Source organism: Lethenteron reissneri, chromosome 37 (genome assembly GCF_015708825.2).
Source record: "Lethenteron reissneri isolate LAM-NWPU_2019-01 chromosome 37, ASM1570882v1, whole genome shotgun sequence".
NCBI lineage: Eukaryota > Metazoa > Chordata > Hyperoartia > Petromyzontiformes > Petromyzontidae > Lethenteron > Lethenteron reissneri.
The window spans coordinates 1113462-1135281 of NC_083815.1; the positions used below are offsets into that span (position 1 = coordinate 1113462).

The window sequence follows — 21820 nt, forward strand, 5'->3', positions numbered from 1 at the left end:
CCCAGCTCGACCCAAGTTGGATTCCCGGCCAAAATGAGCCGACAGCACGGGATGTCTGGGAGAGACGGAGTTCGAGGCGTTGGGAGCAGCAGAACAGAAGGAGCGACCTCCCTCGGTGCTCACTCGCTCATCCTCCGCTCTCGCTTTTCTTCCCTATCCCCCCCCGACCTCATCGCTGACCGCGACCCCAACCTTGATCTCGACCCGGAGCAGCCCAAGCCTTGAGGAGCAGCGTCGGCAGTGGGAGCAGCGTCCGGGCAGTGCTGATGACTTCAAAAGACGACGATGACTTCCTCCTATAAATACCGCCTACGATAATAGCAATACCGTTTGATATTCCTCTGATTACTACCATCGTTTTTCTTTGATTACTATTTTTTCTAGATATTAATAATATTATTAAAAACAACTTGCTTACTAATTACAAACAAATACACACACACAGAGGTCTATTTTTAATAAAAATGTCGAAAGGAAAAGCAAGCAAAGGGTTAAGCGAGCAGCAACGCATCCAGCGGACGGCACTCCGGGTGTGCGAGCGAGCTCCGTTTGACTTCTCTATTTTATTTTTTATCACGGACGTTGCTGGACGTTGAAGCGTGCGGCCGCGTGGACGTTGCTGGACAATGAAGGAGGCGGCAGCATCGTGCGGCCGCGTGCACGTTGATGGGCCGCGGGGTGTCGGGTTGCTCTCGAGTGCCCGCCGTCAGGGCCACAAGTGAACGAAGATGGTCGACTCACGTGACGAGGACTGCGACTGCTGCCCACTCAACATCACCACCATCGCCACTGCCATCATCATCACCATCATTACCACCACCATCACAACCATCATCTCCATCATCACCACCACCACCACTATCACAACCATTATAACCACAACCATCATCACCACCACCACTACCATACCATCATTTTCACCATCACTACAATCATCACCACCACCACCACTTACCAGCACAACCACCACTACCACCACCATGACCACCACCATCACCACCACAGAGCGAGCATGCCTGACTGTGACGAGACGAGGCTATAGAGTCTGAATGAATACGTGGTCCGAGATGATCTCATAGTGGCATTGCACGCGGTCATTGGCTACAAACGTGTTGAAGATTTACCGAGTTCATTGATTGCCTGAACTGATCATAAATTGGGGGAGGGGGGGGGGAATGCCCCTTACAGTGGACGAGGCTAAGAGAATGACCACATGGGAGGCCACAGACTGGACTCGATGTGGCCATTGACCACTTCAGCGGTCATCGTTGACCGCGAACATGGCTAAATAAAAGGGAGCTCACCAAATTCACACTGGCGCGCGTGCTGGCAAGCGGTCGCACATTGTTTCCAGCAACAATACCCCGTTTCCACTTGTATATCCGAGCCGAGCCAGCACGGGGCCAGCATGGCACGGGTGGTAGTTTTTTTTTCCCCCACTGGATCAGTTGGCAAAGCTGAGACGAAACCAAAATCGTGACATGTGTGCTGCCGGCATCACAAGAAAACGACTGGATCTGGCTGGCAGGCCAAACAGGGCCAGAGACGGGGCTGATAATGTGCGAATTGCGTGTGCCGTCAAGGGCACGGCTCGGCTTCTACAGAGTGGGAAAAACAATACTGGCACGGCTCGGTTGTGCAGTGAAAAACGAGGAACCAGTGACCGGTTGTGCAGAACGCTTCCACACGTGTGCGAGCGACGCTCCAGCATTTACCCAATGTCGTCTGTGAACTAAAACGATAATTATTTTTTTTAAATGTATATTTTAAATCGTTGCACGCTTTCACGCGCCTGATGATTGATAAACGCGTGACAGCGCTGATGAGAACTGTGTGTGTGTGTGTGTTCCACGTGTTGTTGAGAGCAGTGATGGTGGGGGGAGTGGTTGGGGGGGTTATACAATCGGGGAACCCGTACCAGCAGCACCGTGCCAAATCTACAACCCAGGTTGTTTTTTAACGTCGGGTGAAAGAACGATGTTCACGACGTAAAAACAATAACAGTGACGCTGATGTCAAGACGACGGCGACGATGATGATGAAAATGTGTCCGTTTTTTAAGCTTTTATAACATATTTCTCTAAACACAAAACTGCTGTAACAACAACATTAACGATTGTACTTTGATTGTAATGATGATAGCGATTGTAACAGTGCCTCTTAGGTTACACTGGGGAGGGGGGCATAGGACCACCCCCCCCCCATAATTGATGTGGATCTCGGTGGTCTGCCGGGCCCGATCGAGGCGGCACACTCGGTGTGGGCGCCTCCCCGCGAGGCGCCTTCGTCGTCAGGCAGCGAGACTCGGGACACGCGCGCGGCCACACAGCAAGGAGTCGCAGGACTCTGCGGGTGTTGATTTGTAACAAGCCAATGGATGACGAGTCGCGTTTAGTGTGGTTATTATTAGTAGTATTATTGACGTGGGGAGGAGGAACCCGGAGCACCCGGAGAAACCCCGCACCTTGCGTGCGAGGGGGAAATAATATCCCCGTACAGATGGAAACAGCCGGCGCCCTCTTGCTGTCCTGTTTTCCTCCTGGCAGAGCCAGGGTACGGCTCCTCCCCAGTGGCACCGGGGATTGTCACAGCGTTGGAATGCGGGGATCCATCATCAACCCTCGCTGCTGCCTCCCTGGTGCGCGATTACATTGAGCCGCGTGCATCGCCGCCACCACCACCACCACCGCCACTGTCCGGCTCCTACACTGAGCCGCGTGCATCGCCACCACCACCACCACCACTGTCCGGCTCCTACACTGAGCCGCGTGCATCGCCACCACCACCACCACCCCCACCACCACCACTGTCAGGCTCCTACACTGAGCCGCGTGCATCGCCACCACCATCGCCACCACCACCGCCACCACCACCGCCACTGTCCGGCTCCCACACTGAACCGCGTGCATCGCCACCACCACCATCACCACCACCACTGTCCGACTCCCACACTGAGCCGCGTGCATCGCCACCACCACCCCCGCCACTGTCCGGCTCCTACACTGAGCCGCCGCGCGGCTGCGCGCGCACCGACGGCGCCTGGAGAAGGGTGCCAGTCGGAGCGTCGTGGAGGCGTGAGCCGCGCGAACGAAAGTTGCGAGACGAGCACGATGGGCTTTACACCGAGCGGCAGGGAGAGAGAGACAGACAGGGACACAGTCGTCAGATGTATCTATATATAATTTATGCCGAGCGGACGTAATAGCGACTGTGAGGAAAGTTCGGCGAGATTGGTTCAGAGGACAGGGCGACTTCGAAGGGATGATGGGCGATGATGGGCGATGGACGAGATCAGTGATGGAATGGCAGCCGAAGGAGGGAACGCGCCCGCGAGGGTGGCCGTCACCACCGCGGAGGAGATGGAGCGATGAGGGACGTGTGGATGTATCGTGGTGTCGCAGCACCGCTCGTGATGATGGTTTGGGGAGTCCTCCATCCAGCAGTGGATAGATCGTGCCCCAATGGGAGGGGGGGGGGGTAGTGCAGTAATTACCGAATGACAGCGGTGTGAGAACCCTTGCCTTAGGGTGCGGCACGGCGCGTCGCGGCTTGTAAATAAAGGAGTGGGCTGACGAGGGAGACGATGTGCGAGCGTGGGGTTCAATAAAAGTATCCGAGACGTGGCCTCTGTCGACTGCCGTGCCCATCGTCAACGAGGAGGCGCGCCTGCCATGGAAGCGAATTGACTGCAGACATTCACGAAGCAGCCGTCCCGTGATGGACACTTGCCGGGTCTCGAGAGACGTTGTTTTGTCTGGAGGGCCCTGCTACATGGGGATGTTTGGCAAATTCCATGAACGAGCGATCTGCCTGTCGGATGCACGCCGAGTTTACGCGGAACAAGCCCAACGCGTGCGTTCAGTTAAAGTGCACCCGTGTGCGTTATTAAATGGGGTAGGGGAGTGGTGGCGCAGCGGTTAGCGTACTGCCTTATGCCCCCGGCGAGTTCAGTTCTATAAATTGTCGTTCTGTCTTCAGTGGAACCCCAATGCATCTCTGGGAAAGAGAGTTCCATATCCCCGGTTGCCACCCGGGTGGCCACCCTATACATGGAACCCCTCTTGCCTCTCTATTCGACCGTGGCCACCCAGAAGGTAGTTCCCATCTCACAGATGACCGCTCCGTCTCCCTGGTTGCCAACCCATCTCCTTGGAGTCGTCGGTGACCGCTGCAGAAAGGGTGGCGTTCTCTCTCTCCAGTCTCCAGTCATCCTCACTCGGGCAATAGTTCAGTCCTTCGCGGTTGCCACCCTGTGACTGGCACCTCGCACCTTCATTCGAACCTACTCCGGTGGCCCCCCAAGAGATGTTCCCCATTTCACAGCGGGTGATCGTTCCATCCTTAGCGGTTGGCCACCTTCCGAACGCGATGGTTCCTGAGTCTCCGCCGCGGATGCCCTTTGGGTGATGGTGGCTGTCCCACCCCACGCCCGCTCCACGCCACCCCTAACGCGGCCACCCGCGCCACCCGCGCTACCGCCGCGTGGCGCTCACGCGGTAGGGTCGCGGCTGCAGGGTGAAGCCGAGGCGGGGCCGCAGGTCGGGCGCGCCACCCCCGGCCAGGCTGAAGCGGAACCTGTGCAGCATGGAGGCGAGGAACAGGAAGAGTTCCATGAGCGCCAGCTTCTCTCCCACGCAGTGACGGCGGCCTGGGGGTGACGGGGCGGGAAGAGGAGGAGGGGGGGGGGAGAGAGGAGAGGATGGGGTTGGGTGGAGAGACGGAGGAGGATTTTGAGAGGGATGTAGAGGGGGGGGGTGAAGAGGGAAGAAGATGACGTGAGACGAGAGATGCACGGTGAGGAAAATGGAAAGAGGAGAGGAATAAGAGTGGAGAGGGAGACTTGGAGAATAGAGTGAGTAGAATGGAGAGAAGAGGAGAGGTGGGGGGGGGGATGGAAGGGCGAGTGCGGTCGGGGGCCAGGGGGGGCGGGTGGAGGTAAGGGGAAGGCAACGGGGGAGTTAAGAGGAAGGGGCGGGTTGATGGGGGTGCGGGATGGAGGGCGATGGCAGGAGAGTGGCAGGTGAGCGATGAGGTGAACAGAGAGGAGGCGAGGGGTAGGGGGTGAGGAAGCGATGAGGGGGTGAGGTTACAGGAGACGGGAGGAGAGAGGAAGATGGGCGAGGAGAGAGAGGCTGGGGAATGCAGAGAGGTGGAGCAGAGCGAGGAGTGAAGAGTCACCACACACACCCACCCCTCCCCTATCGAGCAGTCCCCCACCCCACCCCTCTCCCCTCTCCACCTACCGATGGAGAAGGCCACGAACGCCTTGCGACGCACGAATCTGCCGTCGGCGTCGAGGAAGCGTTGCGGCAGGAACTCGTGCGCGCGGGACCAGGCGCTCGGATCGCGGTGCGCCGAGTGGAGGTTGGCCACCACCACGGTGCCGCGGGGCACCGCGAAGCCGCGGAGGGAGGTGTCGCGCGTCGCCGCGCGGAAGATGCCGAGGGGCGCGATGGTGGCGTGTCGCATGACCTCGTGGAGCGTGGCCTCGAGCAGCGGGGTGCGCGCGCGGTCCGACAGGCGGAGCGCGCGACGCTCGCCGCGCAGCGCGCGCGTCAGCTCCGCGTGCAGATCGTCTGGGGAGGGGAGGGATGGAGAGAAGGGGGAGGAGGGGGTGATGATTGGGAGCGGATGATGTGCAGGGGGATATTGCGGGAGTGGAGACGGGGGAGGAAGGGAGGGGGAGGTGCACTCACATTTATTTTTGACCTTTTATTTGTAAATATTCAGAATATTCAGAAGCACCGCCGCTTGTATTTGTTAGCCTGACTTCTGCTAAACTGTAGGAGTCCTCATCAACATTGGGAGAGGAAGATGGGATGATTGGGAAGGGCGCCGGGGGGGGGGGGGCATGGAGGACCCGGAGTTGGGGGGCGGGGCTGAGTAGAGAGTGGTTTCGGGACGGGGTGGATGGGGATGTCGTGTGATTTGAGAGAAGGCGGGTTTACGGGAGAGATAATTTGGGGTGATGGGGGAATGAAGTGGGGGTTGACAGATGGGGGGGGGGGGGGGTGATTTAGGAAGGGGGCGGATATCTTCACGGACGCGTTCAACTCCTGGGTAATTATCACGCGTCATGGACGTCTCTCTCGTTGGTATCGTTGGTATTGTTGGTATCGTTGGTATCGTGGTATGTTGGTATCGTGGTATCGTTGGTATCGTGGTATCGTTGGTATCGTGGTATCGTGGTATGGTTGGTATTGTTGGTATCGTGGTATCGTGATATCGTTGGTATCGTTGGTATCGTGGTGTTCGCTTCATCAGCCCAGAGGCAACCACCAGAGCTATACCTGGACGCGCGATTCGATTCTTGCATCGTGAGCAGAACACAGATTTAATCGGTCATTCAATTAATTAAAAAACACAGTTAACGAATGGGTTTACAGCCAATGTTCAATCCACTGCTGTATTAAGGTCTCCTCCCCACGCCGTGTCAATTTGAGTCTCAAGCGCTTGAGACTCAAATCAGACCGCTGCTGTTTGCATCACGGCCCCCTCGCTCCCTCCCCTCCCCCATCCCCTCCCCCCCTCCCACTCACCTTGCAGCTCTGGGTAGAGGCACATGTAGAGGATGGCCCAGCGCAGAGTGTTGCTGCTCGTCTCGGTTCCAGCGATGAAGAGCTCGCCGATCGTGAAGATCATGTTGTCTCGCGTGAACGATGATGGTGGTGGTGAGGATGTAGGTGATGATGATGATGGTGGGGATGATGATGGTGGTGGGGATGATGATGGTGGTTGTAGTGAAGTAGGTGATAATGGTGGTGGTGATGTAGGCGATGGTGGTGGTGATGTAGGCGATGGTGGTGGTGATGATGTAGGTGCTGATGATGGTGGTGGTGGTGATGATGGTGATGATGATGGTGGTGGTGGTAGTGATGATGGTGGTGATGATGGTGGCGATGATGATGATGATGGCGGTGATGATGATGATGGTGGTTGTAGTGAAGTAGATGATGATGTAGGTGATGGCGGTGATAATGGCGATAAAGACGACAATGATGGTGGCGGTGATAACCTAGACGATGACATTGATGATGATGTAGTTTCTGGTGATCCTGATGCCATTGTTCTTGATGATGACGACGACGACGCCTCCAACGCTGCCACCGCCGCCGCCGCCTCCTCTGCCGCGTCCACCTGGTCGAGGTAGGCGTCCACCATGTGCCTCGGCTCGCCGGGCACGCGGCCGCGCGAGAACTTCTCGGTGAGGCTCACGAGGCACTCGCGCACGCGCTCCGCGTTGGCGAAGAGGCGGCGGTGCGAGCCGAAGGGCAGCGCCCCCACGAGGCGCGGGAAGGCGCTGTAGAGGAAGGACCAGGCGCTCGCCGCCAGCGCCACGTTCTCGCTGAACATCTGCACCATGCCCTCGAACTCCGTGTCGCCGTACTCGAAGCGCTCGCCGAAGATCACCAGGTTGGTGACGTTCGACACCGCGCTCGTGATGAGAGGGCCCGGGTCGATGCCACCGGCGGCGGCCGCGCTTGGGTCTCGCTTAGGTGAAGATGAAGGGGATGCTGCTGCTGATGCTGCTGATGACGATGCTACTGCTGATGACGATGATTGTGGTGGTGAAGCATCGGATGATTTTCGGGATTTTGATGGTGTTAATGAAGCACATGCTGCTACTGATGATAGATCACATGATGACGACGCGTTTGCTGTTGGTGATCTGGATGCTGCTGCTGCTGATGAATGCGATGACGACGACGACGATGATTCTGTATCGGCTGCCTCGAAGGCTTTGTCCATAGCCTCCAGCAGGTGGGCGCATTCCGCCTGGAGGAGACTCTCAAAGTCGGGCTTCGCCGTGCCAAACGCGTGGACGCTCCACACCGCCAGGCGCCTCTGCTCGGCCCAGCCCGGGCCGAACCGCGCGTTCAGGAGGCCTGGGTTCGCATTCGTAAGCGGGAGAGCGGATAGTCCCATAAGCCCAGAGCAGACACATTAACCAACGGTGATGCCCATTCATCTGCGTGGCCAAGAACACGATTTCATTTGTCCGTGTAATTTCCCAGGAAAACCTGGCCGAGTCCTCAAGACTCATTTTCAGGAGGGTCCTGCCGGGGTTTTTTTTGCGCAGTCGGAGGGACACGATGATTGCTGTGACCCGGTAATCCGCCCCAATGACCCACCCCGGTGACCCACCCTGGTGACCCACCCCAGTGACCCATCCCAGTGACCCGGTGACCCACCCTGGTGACCCGGTGACCCACCCCGGTGATCCACCCTGGTGACCCGGTGACCCACCCTGGTGACCCACCCAGTGACCCACCCCGGTGACCCACCCCGGTTACCCACCCCGGTGACCCACCCTGGTGACCTACCCTGGTGACCTACCCTGGTGACCCACCCCGGTGCCTCACCCAGTGACCCGGTGATCCACCCTGGTGACCCACCCTGGTGACCCACCCCGGTGACCAACCCTGGTGACCCACCCCGGTGACCCACCCTGGTGACCCACCCCGGTGACCCGGTGACCCACTCCGGTGACCCACCACGCATGCCCGTGAGGCGCTGGAAGAGCGGGAGGCACGGGCGATCGGCGAAGTCGGTGGCACGCAGCTGCAGGCACTCGCGCACGGCCTCGTAGCCGCACACCACCACGGCCGGGATGGTGGCCAGCCACACCGAGTACACCTGCCCGGGGGGTGTGGAGTGGGGGGGCAGAGGGGGGAGCAGGGTGAGCGAGGAGCCCCACGGGAAGGGGCTCACTAGCAGCCCGCCCACGATCCACCGTCGGTTGTTGGGCTGCGTTAGGAACTCGACCATCCATTTACGGCATCATCTGGACAGTCTCCATCATCGGCGAGCTGCTCTGGCAGGCGACTGAGGCTGCGTTGGCTGGGTCATGCAGCCCTCATGCCCAGCCACCGCATGCCCAAGCTGCTTTTGATTTGGCCTGATGCATGCGCTGTGTTGATATCAATGCCACCAAGTAGAGAGGTACGGTTGTTGTGAGTGCGAATGTGTGTTTGGGCGTATGTTTAAGTTGGTGGGTATGTTGGCGGGTTCGAAGTGGTTACGGTGTCGACCAGTGCGTCTGAATCTCAGGAGTTGCCCTGAGCCCACAGTGCGTGTGAGCTCAGAAGCGAACCGACAGGAAACAAACAGAACAACCCCGCGAGGTGACGATGGTTACTGACTCTCGATGCACATGCGGTCATCGTAGTCCTTGGGGACGGACGAGACGATGATGATGGCGTACAGTCGTTGCTGAGGTTGTGAGAGAGTGTTCGTGTGAATGTATGAATGTGTTGGTTGGTGCACGTGTGAGTGTGTGCGAGTGAGTCTGCCTGCGAGGCTGCGTGTGGCGTGTACGAGTGTGTGAGTTGCGTGTTGTGTATCGTGTGTATTGGCGTGTGTGACGTGTGGGTTCGTGCATCTCGATTCATCAGTGACGTTAATCTGCACCGGTCCTGGGCCTCCCCTAGGTCGACTCAGACTCAAATAAGTACTTGTGTAAACATCGCCACTCAGGAAACAAAGACGGTCGGACGTGGTGCTGGTCACCCAAACATCCTGTTATGTCATTTCAGCCTTCATTGGTGTTCGCTAACAGCACTTGCTCCTCTCAATCTGGTCAGGTATCTTTGTGTATTTGGGAGTTTTTACAGTATGTCTATGTGTGTATTTGTATATGGGCCAGAGAGTGCGATGAACCATCTTCACACCACTGCATTTGAAGCATGAGGGGGTTACTGAATTTTCGCGTCGGGTAGCTGGCACGGCGATCGGTCGGACACAAAGACAAAGATCCCCCGTATAGGCTTGGCAGGCTTTTGGGGAAAGTCCTGTTAGCGAGCACCTATAAAGGCCGGAACGGCACGGGGGTGAGTGGGCAACACCATGCCCAGCCGCCTTTGTCTCCCCAGTGTTCATATTTACACACAGGCACCAGGGACTCATTTAAGGCTGGGTCGCTTTTAAGGCTCGGTAAAGGACTGGTTCCGATAATTAATTGTGGCCGGGGAATCCAACGCCAGTTTCGTAGTGCACTGCGCTAACCACTACGCTACAGCTCCCCATAATCCAACACAGACTATCACACATCGCTAAACGACAACAGGTGCTATTCACTGACGTCATCACATAGCTTGTGCCAGGCTAGGTGTACTTTGAAGCCATCGTGTTAAGTGTCGAGGGTTCGCTGGCAGGTCATCGGACAGGCGCAAGGGTTAATGGTTAACGAGGTTGACTGGCGCAGACAGAATGGCAAATGTAAATATCGCCCGGCGGAGCCTTTGAGCGACTGTTTGGGGAATGTTTTCTGCGAGTAGCAACTGTGAATGTCGTCGGTACGTGCCGGCACGCCGCGCCAGGTACTCATTCAAGACGGAGTCGCCCTAGGGGAGGCCCACGACCGGCACTGGTGTTGGCCGTAAGCGGGAATCGAACCCGTGTCGCCGGGTTCGGAGTGCAGTGCGCTAACCGCTATGAAGGCACAAAGACAAAGATGCCCCGTATAGCCTTAACAGACTGTAGGAGCAAGTGCTGTTAGCGAGCACCTATAAAATCCGGCACGGTACACGAGGGGGTGGGTGGCCAGCACCACGCCCGACCATCTTTGTCTCCCAAAATGCTGATTTCACACCGCACAGGCACTCATTTGAGGCTGAGTCGACCTAGGGGAGACCGAGGACCGGTTCAGATAAGCGTCACTGATGTTGGTCGTGAGCGGGCATCAAACAAAGACACACACGAACATGCGCACACATGGACGAGAGCAAAAACAGACAGCCAAACAGACACAGAAACGCACTCGAGCACACACACACACACGGACACACACACACGGACACACACGCACACACGGACACACACACGGACACACGCGCGCTCATCACAGTGTGGGCATTGCGTACATTCCTCGTCCGTCTGGGTCAAGTCACGAGTTATGAAACATTACAGCATTCACTGGGTTAAGTGTCTGTGTGTGTGACTGTGTGTGACTGTGTGTGTGCGCCTCTGTGCTCACCAAGGGCCTTCATGGGGGTGTGCAGGCCCGGGTAAAGTTGCCTGGCTGGGCGTCGGAGCCATGTTCTGTACACCGTGGCATGCGACAGGGATGTCCTCTGGCCCCTACGCTATTTAACATCTTCTTTGACCGCCTAGTTTGAGACGAGTTACATGAATATACTCGTGGAATTTCCATCTGGTGTAGATACAATGGGAGGCTGATCGATGCCCGGGTGCGGGCAAGGGGTGGCTCCCTTTTGGTCAACCACGTTATGTATGCGGATGATCTGGCGAATGCTGCTCACTTTGAGAAGGAAGTTGGAGGCGCTACTGCTGAACCTGGAGCATGCAACTGTAGGAGCCTTACCACCAGTCCCACAAAAACAAAGCACCTGGCTGGGTATTTTGTGTAATCACATGCTCCCCTCCCTCAACTTCCTCACGAGTGACAAGGCAGGGCTGGAGAGAGTGGAGACGTTTCTGTACTTGAGCAGTGTGCATATGACCAGCTCCGGTTTGGCAGCCGAGGTCAAACTCCGAATAAGTCGAGTGGCATTATATTTTCATCAGCTGCGCACCGCTGTGTGGAAGCTACCTGGCCTGTCGCTTCATTCAAAGCTTCGGTTCTTCTCGGCCACGGTTTTCCCCTCCTCTACGCTTGCGAGATGTCTGCGCGGGTTTGAAACATTGAGGCTAGCCTGAGCCATCCTGGGTTCAACCAGACTGGATTGTGCGAGGAGCAACACAGATCCCTGAAAGATGTGGGCACAGTCCTGTCAATGCGCTCCTACAGACAAGCTCGGCTGAGTTGGCTGGGACATGGAGCCCGCATGCCCAAGCAGCTCCTGTTTGACCGGCTAGATGGGGCTAAAGCGGCGCGGTGCGGGCTAGAGCAGAGATGGGCTGATGTGGTACAGGAGGATATGGATCTGATTGGACTTGCCGATGAGTGGTACCAGCAGTGTCACGATCGGTCACTGTGGAGGAGGTTCGTGAAGGACGCTGCTGGGGAAGTTGGAGGGATCGCACAGGTGGTGCATCTGACAGTCATCTCAGGTCAACCCGTGGCACCTGGTTCTGTTCCGTGACCTCCTGCTAGCGGGCATTCGAAACTTCACGTGGCCTCAAAGTGCACCTAGCCTGGCACAAGCGTCGTGGTGACGTCACCGGCACTTAGTGGCGAACGGCGGCTGTTGTCTGTGCGCGTGCGTGCGCGTGTTCATCTGTCTGCGTGTTCTGCCACCAGACTGGACTTGTGCCCCGTGTTATCTCCATCGTGGTCATCATCATCATCACTCATCGTGTGGATGTCACGACCCTTTCCATTCACACCGGTATCGTCGTCAATATCACCACCTGCATCACCATCATCAACATTACCATCACCCCACTCTCTACATAATCAACGTCCCCCCCCCTCCCCCCCAATGTTCCGGGTCTCCTAACCTCACATCACCCGTTCCGCCCCTCCCCCACCCTTCCGCCATCCCCCCCCCCCCCTCCCTCACTTCCGATAGGTCGCGGTGACCATGCCCATCGTCAGAAACAGACTCCCAGCACAGCCCCGGAACTTACACCCCCCCACCCCCAATAAAATAACAAAGTAATAATCTAAATAATTAAATAATGACCCACAACAACGCGGTCTTTATGACGTCAGCACTGAGCGGCTGTGGCTCGTGGCCACGCGCGACGCGCGCATACAAATCTCACCCCCCTCCTCCTCCTCATCACCAGCCATGGCCAATCCACTGTTGGATGAAGGACGCAACGTAGCTACCGCCACCTCTTACGATCCTGCGATGTCACGATCCATCCACCCCTAGCACCTGGAGCAATATTGCAGCTGCTGATTTTATCATCATCGTCATCATCATAATTATCATGGCACCATCTCCTCGGCTCACGTCCTCTCGGACGCGTTCCGTTCTTTGGCTGCTACCTCCGTCACCGTTCTTGACGACGTTGGCCTGACGACGTTCAGAATGACATCGTTCTCCAGTCCACGTGGTTCCCCTTCCCAGTCTCTCCGCGAGATTGCGGCAGCGTCGCTTCTTTGCGCACTAACAAACACAAGCGGTGGCGCCTCTGATTTTTATATTTTAAAAAATGAACGCAACTCCCCTCCCTCCATCCGAGTCCCACAACCACGCGCACTCTCCACTCGCCGAGGGGAGAGAGGAGCGGGGTTCTTCTGTTCGCGGCGCTTAGAGAAGTCTGCGGTCTTCGTCGTGGCTGTCCATCTCGTCAGATGATGGTGATGATGGTGGTGATGATGGTGGTGATGATGGTGGTGATGATGATGGTGCTGGTGATGATGATGGTGGTGATGATGATGGTGAATACGATGGTGAATACGATGGTGATGATGATGGTGATATGCAAGAACATCTGCTGGACTACATAGTGATGGAACAGAGGATGCGGGCCCATGTCCTTGACACCAGGACCTACCCTGGAGCTGATCTGCCCACTGACCATCGACTGTAAGATGCGCCTGCCATTTTTCCACTCCGGTGGTGAGTGCACACCCTGGACCACATTCAAACCCATAGTGGCCTGGTCTCAGCTATGATTATGAACGTTGAAAGCGAGAATTTCATCATTGCTTGCGGCTGGGGTTGGCATCGTCCCTCACTCCTCCTGATGTCGAGGGGAAATGGGCGAGATTTAGGACTGTGGCTCATACAGCTGCAATAGCTGCTTTGGGTACGCGGTCCAGACCTCCTCAGAGACCCTGGCTGACAGAGGAGGTGTTTAAGCTGGCTGAGAAAAAGCGACAGGCCCACTCTCATCGTCTACAGCATCCCACGTCAGAAAATGAGGAGGCTTACTGCAGCCTTCGCTCAGAGGTTCGGAGAGCCGTGAGGCGCTGCAAGGGTGGGTGGTGGTCGCGGGTTGCTGAGGATATGGAGTCTGCCTCAATGGCCCGCGATCACAAATCGCTCTTTAACTCCATCAAAAAGCAACCTGCAGCACCATACCTATTGCCATCCATAGGGGAAAGAACGGTGATCCAATCTCTGATCCCCAGGAACAGGTTTGCAGATTTGCTGAGGGTTTCTGTGAGGTCCTGGGGAAGGGGAAATCCCTCGACATGGAAAACATCGTGGGACAAAGTGGGGATGACCCTGCCGAGGCTGCGGTGCCTCAAATATCGGAAGAAGTCGTCACCCCCTGTGAGTGGCTGGCTGAGGTGCCATCTGTTGAGGAAGTACTGAAGGCGATCGAGAGCCTGAGACCAGAAAAGGCACCCGGCAGAGATGATCTCCCAAGAAAAATGCTGAGGGAGCGTGGCGTTTGTGCACAGACTACCCTACATGACATCATAACAACAGTCTGGACCACTGGACGGTTTCCGCAGGATTGGAAGGATACCCTGGTGGTCCCCCTCTTTAAGAAGGGGGACCGCACAGACTGTAACAACTACAGGGGCATCTCACTCTTCAAGAATTATTATTCGATATCGCCTTGCTAGGCACGCTGACGAGAGGCTTGCGGAGCCCCAATGCGGTTTCAGAAAAGGGTGGTCTTATACAGATGCCATATCTTCTGTCTATCTGCTACAGCAGAGGTGTAGGGAATTCCAACAAGACCTACATCTCTGCTTTGTTGACCTGGTCAAGGTCTATGATACCATCAGTAGGCCTGAGCTCTGGGTTTTCGTGCTTTCGGAGTCCCTGACCTTCTGCTTACGATCATTAAGGACCTTCATGATGGTGAGCGGGCTCAGGTAAACTACGTGGCCAGGAGTCGGAGCCATTCCCTGTACACCTTGTGGTGCGACAGGGATGTCCTCTGGCTCCCACATTATTTAACACATTTCGACCACGTAGTTCGTGAAGCCTTCCATAACTGTACTGGAGGAATTTCCATCTGGTACAGATACAATGGGAGGCTGATCGATGCCTGGGTGCGATCAAGGGATGGCTCCCTATTGCTCAACCATGTTATGTATGCCGATGATCTGGTAATTGCTGCTCACTCAGAGGAGGAGTTGGAGGCGCTGCTACTGAACCTGGAACTTGCCACTAAGAGGTGGGGCCTTACCATCAGCCCCATCAAAACTAAGCACCTGCCTGGGTATTTTGTACCATCGGACACTCGACCCCCACAACTCCCAAATTGGTGACTGGGCAGTTGTGGAGAGAGTGGAGAGTTTCCCATGACCAGATGCGAAACACTGTGTGGAAGCTACCTGGTATGTCATTCCGCGCAAAGCTTCAGGTCTTCTCGGCCACAGTCATAATCTCCCTTCTCTACGCTTGCGAAACGTGGACCCCCCTAATGGAACATTTTCTCCGGTTAGAAACATGTAGGCTGGCCTGCCTACGATCTATCCTGGGTTTAACCAGCAGGCTGGATTGTGTGAGGAGCTCACAAATCCTTGAAAGATCTGGGCAAAGTCCCATCGGTGAGCTCCTCCGGCAGGCAAGGCTGCGTTGGCTGGGCCATGGCGCCCACATGCCCAGCCACCGCATGCCTAAACAGCTTTTGTTTGGCCGGATCGAGGGCGCTAAACGGGCGCGGCACGGGCTAGAGAAGAGATGTAGTGATGTGGTACAGGAAGATTTGGAGCTGAATGGACTTGCCGATGACTGGTACCAGCGGTGTCAAGATCGGCCTCTGTGGAGGAGGCTCGTGAAGGACGCTACTGGGCAGTTGGAGGCAGTCGCCCTCTAACAACAACGGAGGGTGGAGGAGCGACGCTCACAACCACGAGCGGAGCACCGGGTAGATAAAATCACAGAAAGTTGGCACAGTAGGGGGCACAGGTGGTGCATCAGCCAGTCATCTCAGTCAGTCGACCCGTGGCACCTGGGTCTGTCCCGTGACCTCCTGCCAGTGGGCGTTCGACATTTCACGTGGCCTCAACGTGCACATATCCTGGCACAAGCGTCGTAGTGACGTCACCGCCACTTAGTGGCGAATGGCGGTTGTTGATGGTGATGATGGTGATGATGATAATGATGATGGCGATGACGACGACTCCGTCTTCGTTGACCAGTGTGTCGACCGACCCGACTCTCCCTCCCCACCGGCTCGACTCACCGCTCCGTGCTGGCTCGCCAGCTCCGTCAGCGTCACGTGCGGCTGCTCCCCCAGCGAGAGGAGGTTCCCGACCAAGGGCAGCGCCCGGGGTCCCGGCGGGAACCCCTCGGGAAGGCGCCGGGATCCCCTCCACAATCGCAGCACCACGAGCAGCAGCAGCAGCAGCAGCAGGAGCAGCAGCAGCAGCAGGGCCACGGAGAGCGCGGAGAGGCCCAGGGGCGAGGCCGCGGCGGGGAGACGCGCGGGGGCCGGACACGACTGGCCGGGGCCCTCCGCGAGATGGCACGCCATGGTTGGACGTGCGTGTGTGTGGCTCTCTGTGTGTGTGGCTCTGTGCGTGTGTGTGTTTCTCTCTGTGTGTGGCTCTCTCCGTGTGTGTGTCTCTGTGTGTGTGTGGATCTCTCCGTGTGTGTGTGGATCTCTCCGTGTGTGTGTGGATCTCTGCGTGTGTGTGTGTGGATCTCTGCGTGTGTGTGTGTGGATCTCTGCGTGTGTGTGGCTCTGCGCGTGTAGGTGGCTATCCGTGGGTGTGTAGTTGGTTGTCCGTGTGGGTCAAAGCGTGGGTGTCAGTGTCTGCGTGTGTGGTTGGCTATCTGTGTGTGGGGGCGACTATGCGTGAGTGTGTGTGCGGTTTGATATGTGTGCGCGTGTCGGTGTGTGGGTCAAAGTGTGTGTTTGTCAATGTGTTTGGGTCAAAAATGCGTGTCTGTTTTGTTGGTGTGTGTTCGTCTGTGTTGCTGATGCGCCAGTGTGTGTAGTTGTGTAGTTCTGTGTGTGTGAGTGTTTGGCTATATTACAGTGTGCGTCGGCTCTTCGTGCGTGACATCGTTGGTGTATGTTGCGTTTGGGTAAGCGTGTGTGTCTGTGTGCGCATGTCACTGTGCGTCTCTACGAATGCACCTCTTGATGTCTATGCGTCTCTGTCTCGTATGCCCGAGTTGACGTTGCTCCGCAGAAGGCGTGCGATCTGTTAGAGTTGTGGGGCGAGCAGGAGAGGGGGGGGGGGGTGGAGGGGGGTTAATTTGCGGTCTCACGGATCATATCCCTCCCTCCCTCGGCGTTTCCCACCCCCCCCCATTGTCACCCTCAAACCGCCGGAGCGCACTGCACAAACAGAAACTTTTACGCATTTGTCCGAAGAGCCAAATGGGGTGGGATAATGTCCGTATGTATGTTGAACTTCTTTCGCACCGTACGTAGCCAAACCGTGATAATTGGAGGTGTCGGGAAGGACAGCAAGATATTGTCTGATTGGCATGGAGAGGGTAGAGAGGCGGGGAGAGAGACACCCGTGTCTATGCAGACACGTGTTCAACAACTGACCACCACCACAATCCCCGATGTTTCCACTAAGCATCACCACCACAAACTACGCCACGACCATCACCCCCTTGCTCTCACCCCTACAGCCAACCCACGACCACGATCCCCTTACCACCACCACAAACCCCGAACACCACCCATACCATCACTCAATACGATTCTCATCAACCGCCACATCAACCTACCACAACCACCAACCCTGGTAACCACCACGACCACCACCCCCTTATAACCACCACGATTGCGCAAAAACGTTTCAGCCGGTCATGTCCCCCCCCCCCCCGTTCGTCCGCCCCCTCGGCTCCCTTGGCACGGTCACCTCGCGTGCGGCGGGAGCGTCAGACCGCGCGAGACGAGTTCGAGGGTTAATCCCATTGTTTGGTCTTCATAAATAGATCGGCGTTTCACTCAATAGGCCCCAATCACGTCGCACGCTAAGATAAGAGCCCTTAACGGCTATACGACACACGCGCGCACAAAGACAAAGATCCCCCGTGTAGCCTTAACAGACTATTGGGGTAAGTGCTGCTTGCGAGGTGCACACCATGAAGGCTGGCACGGCACACGAGAGGGTAGGTGACCAGCACCACGCCCGACCACCTTTGTCTCCCCAATGGCGATGTTTTTACACACCGCACCAGGTACTCATCTGAGGTTGAGTCGACCTAGGGGAGGCCCAGGACCGGTTTAGATAATCGTCACTGATGTTGGCTGTGAGCGGGAATCGGACTCGGGTTGTCGGGTTCGCTCACCGTTGCACTACCTACCGCTCCCCTCCAACACATACACACACATGACACACACAAGCACGCACACACACAAGCATACACACACGTGCACACTCACACACACGCGCAGGCACGCGCTAACTGTTGCTCTACCGCTCCCCACGCGCACACACGCACACACACGCACGCACACGCTCACACACACGTGCACACTCACACACGTACACACACGCCACAGGCACGCACACGCTCACAGGCACACACACGCACACACGCACACACACACACGCACACACACGCACAGGCACGCGAGACCACCAAGGCCATTGCCGTGTGGGTCTGAGTGGCGACGTTGGGGGGGGGGGGGGGGGGCTACGATACCGCACTGGAAGCGATTGCTACTTTGCGGGGGTCCAGTCGTCGTGGGGGTCCATTATGAATATTCATTAGGGTGGCAGCGTTCAGATTGATACCCCCCTCAAGCCGTGGGAGGATCGGCTGCCCCCCAGGTCCCCATCACGCTCCCATGATCGATCCACTGCTGGATCAATGTGGCGCCACGGTGGCTATGAGATGTTAACTCTCTGGCCTGGAGTACAGGAGGTCGTGGGTTCGGGCTCGACCTTGACGCGTGGATTTTTGTTCCGGGTCTTCCGGTTTTCCCTCCACATTTAGAAACACGCGTTGAGAGTATTTGGTTGCAACACGTTTCCACGTGATAAGCCACTCTGTTGACATATCATTTGTGGCCAGGTCGCTTATAAAAAGAGCTATAGAGCTTCGTGAGCCTTACCTGGTAAAATAAAATAAAATGTTTAGTTTGGAGAATGTCTCCCTACACTGTCACTTATGCTGATATAAAAGTTAAGGGGTGTTGCGCTGCTGATATCACTCACCACTGATGTTAGCCGTGGCCAGGAATCGAGCTCAGGTGGCCGGGTTCCACTGCATCACCGCTGCATCCCATTTGGTCTCGAGTCTTGACGTGAGCAGGGGGGCATGGAGTCGGCAGCACGGTGTGCTGGGGAGGGAGGGCGAGAGGGAAGTTCCAGACACTAGGGCCAGCAGAGGGGGATGAGCAACCTCCTACCGGGCGGAGGTTGACCGGAGCGGACAGATGAGAGGGGAGATGTAGGAGAGTGGCAGGAGGAGGGGAGTAGAGTGAGATGAGACGTCGCAGGGTACATGGAGGGAGGCTGAGTGAGTCCAGAGGGGAGAGGGAAGAAAGCGATTGGAGAGGGGGGCAGAGATGAGACGAGAGGGGGGAGACGTGAGAGTGCGTGGAGAGGAATCGACAGCTCGGATGACCTGGGTGAGGGGTGAGTGTGTACCAGGATGGGCTATTCGAAGCGACGCTGTACACTGGAAGCGCGGCTCACTCATCGCGCAATCGGAGACGCGGGTTGCGAGAGGAGGAGCGGAACGCGTGGAGTGGAGTGGAGTGGAGCGACCCCTACAGTCGGGGGGACCACGTGAACCATCAACCCCGTCACAGCCACACTGAGACTCATTGTTTCACAACGCACAGATTCACAACACCCATTGCTATAACACAGTCATAGCCACATTTACGTCTTCCCCGTTTTACGTCGTTTCGCAAATATACGTCGTCCCGCTATTAACGCCGCTCTCGGATTTGCGTCGCTTCAACCCACACTTGCGTCGCTAACAGCATCGTGCGTCCCGTGTCGTGGCCGTCGCCCCCGCCTGGCCCGCAACACGGGCTCTCGTTGCAGGCTCTGTCCACCAGGGGCCGAGTGATGGTCACAATGACAACCAACTCCCCCCGCGCCGGAGTTCACCGTGGACGTGGAGGTGAATGACTCCCGTTTGGTTTAACACGCAGGATGCTTTCACGACCAATATCATCCATAATACGGGTGGGAGGGGGGGGGGGTTGGGGGGGTTAGATGCAAACTCCACCTAACCCAACAACCCCCCCCCCCCTGTATTATGGTCACTCCCGTTTCTGGATATTTTACTCGGATGCGGCCTAAACGATAAACTAACAGGCAGCGTTTACCGAAAGGGAACGCACACTGATGCCCGTCCGAATGCAGATTCGCATCATCACCCCGCACAGAAATCCTCTTTCATCAAGACGCACATACATCGGGATAAAACAGTGTCAGATGGTGAAAGTCTGAGGAGGGAGTTTAAACATGTTAAAGAAGCTATACGATTAAATAGCTACAATAATGCGCGAATTAACAGAGCATTCAATGTAAAAACCAAGACCGACCAGAAATAATAGTGAAAACCATCATGTTATTAAAACAATGAAACACCATGCATTGCGGGAGTAACTGACACACTTGCTAGAGTTTTTAAAAAAAAACTAAAAATCATAGTAAGATTTGGAACGGTAAAAAAAAAAAAACCAGTATCTTTAAATAAAGATGAATTCCCAACGTTATTTACAGGTGTGTATCGGATTATTTGCTGGTGTTTTAAATGCTACGTTGAACAGACGAGATGTAACATTGGTGAGAGACTAAAGTAGCACAAAATATTAAATACAAACACAACTGTCGGCAGTTGCAAAACATGCGTGCCAACAAGGACATTCAACTTATTTTGATAACGTTTAAGTGTTGTGTTAAACGAATTATTACTGGCCGAGTCTAAATCGATAATAGAAGTGGCCAAGCAATTCGGGGACCCTCCTATAGACTATCGTCCGTCTCGCAAAATCCGGACAAACTTCGCAGTGAGCATGGGCCTTGCCAACACTGTGCAGTCGACTGCAGCAGCAACGTTCCATCTCGGTACAATTCAATTCCTGTTGCCACCCGAACGCAGACGCCGATACTCAAAATGTACCAGGTCAAACCTGGACAGGTGGCAACCCTTCCGTCATCGCGAGCGAAGACCAGGAGATTCGAGAAGAATCTCAGTCGCTAGCCTCCCTACCTCCCTCCGTCTCTTCGACACGCACACACACCAGCAGGCAACGTACGCATTCGCAACAGCGGACACTTTTCGAAAGCGCCTGCCACTCCGATTAAACATTTCCGCGTTCTTTCTCTGCTGCCTGAGAGGTGGCTTTCTCCTCGACATACCTGTTCTTCACCTGAGGACGGCTGCTTGCGTTGTGGCCGAAACGTCGTGAGAATTATTTTATTATGTTTTATTTTTATTATTGTATTACTTCCCTTCTACGTGACTTTACCGAAAGAACCAAGAAGATGACAAATCTCTCCTGTGCACGCCGACGCGAATCCTTCGCCGCGGCTCAGCGGGCGGAGAGAGCGAGCGACGCAGGCCCTGGTCCTCCTCCTACGTCGCCGGGCGCCGTTGGGTGGCAGCTGCTGCACGTGGTGGCGTGCGATGCGGCACCACGGTGGCTTAGGCCGTCGATCCCTCCGCCGCGTAAGTTGAGGACCGATTGTTTCGTCTCGTCGAGCCGTTCGACCAACAACACTGCGGGTCGAAACGACGCGCTCACTCACTCATTCACTCATTCACTCACCCACTCATTCACTCACCCACTCATTCACTCACCCACTCATTCACTCACCCACTCATTCACTCACCCACTCATTCACTCACCCACTCATTCACTCACCCACTCATTCACTCACCCACTCATTCACTCACCCACTCATTCACTCATTCACTCACCCACTCATTCATTCGGCCAACTACTTGCTTCCACGCTCACTAATTCTCACACTCACCTCACGATGAGTTCCCTTCCCTGGTTATTTTCAATTTCTCAGGCGACAATTGTTTCTGCTCCGAATTAAATTCGCTACAAA

The 21820-nt window shown here is 56.0% G+C and overlaps 2 protein-coding genes across 17 annotated transcripts in view; one reads left to right on the forward strand and one right to left on the reverse strand.

The window, feature by feature from the left end:
• The window catches only part of PLEKHA7 (pleckstrin homology domain containing A7), an 86549-nt gene extending 82925 nt beyond the window's left edge, over positions 1–3624 (forward strand). For all 14 annotated transcript variants that reach the window (XM_061566711.1, XM_061566709.1, XM_061566710.1 and 11 more), the window contains one exon: positions 214–3624. Coding sequence is in view for 13 of the 14 variants with exons in the window: in XM_061566709.1 (XP_061422693.1) it covers positions 214–302 (89 nt within the window). In the remaining variant the exon portion in view is untranslated. The remainder of the gene's footprint in view (positions 1–213) is intronic.
• Positions 1176–19553, reverse strand: LOC133351479 (vitamin D 25-hydroxylase-like). Of its 3 annotated transcripts, XM_061566723.1 has the most exons (7): positions 19391–19553; positions 18956–19080; positions 16009–16975; positions 8496–8637; positions 6540–7886; positions 5244–5576; positions 1176–4648 (listed from the first exon to the last, which is right to left on the reverse strand). In XM_061566723.1, exons 3-7 carry the CDS (start codon positions 16297–16299, stop codon positions 4473–4475), a joined length of 2289 nt encoding a protein of 762 aa, XP_061422707.1. In that variant the 5' UTR covers positions 16300–16975; positions 18956–19080; positions 19391–19553; the 3' UTR covers positions 1176–4472. The 3 variants fall into 3 exon arrangements, with proteins under 3 accessions (XP_061422707.1, XP_061422708.1, XP_061422709.1); XM_061566724.1 differs by lacking the exon at positions 19391–19553 and having other exon boundaries at positions 1176–4575; positions 18956–19273; XM_061566725.1 differs by lacking the exons at positions 16009–16975; positions 19391–19553 and having other exon boundaries at positions 18956–19273.
• Between the last annotated feature and the right edge of the window lie 2267 nt (positions 19554–21820).

Bases quoted from the DNA above. Each gene is read 5' to 3' on its own strand.
- LOC133351479 (XM_061566723.1), bottom strand. From the start codon at position 16,299: ATGGCGTGCCATCTCGCGGAGGGCCCCGGCCAGTCGTGTCCGGCCCCC. The intron at 8,638-16,008 runs GTGAGTCGAGCC...CCCCCCGGGCAG, and splicing joins TGGCGAGCCAGCACGGAGCG to GTGTACTCGGTGTGGCTGGC. The intron at 4,649-5,243 runs GTAGGTGGAGAG...CGTCACCCCCAG, and splicing joins GTTCGTGGCCTTCTCCATCG to GCCGCCGTCACTGCGTGGGA.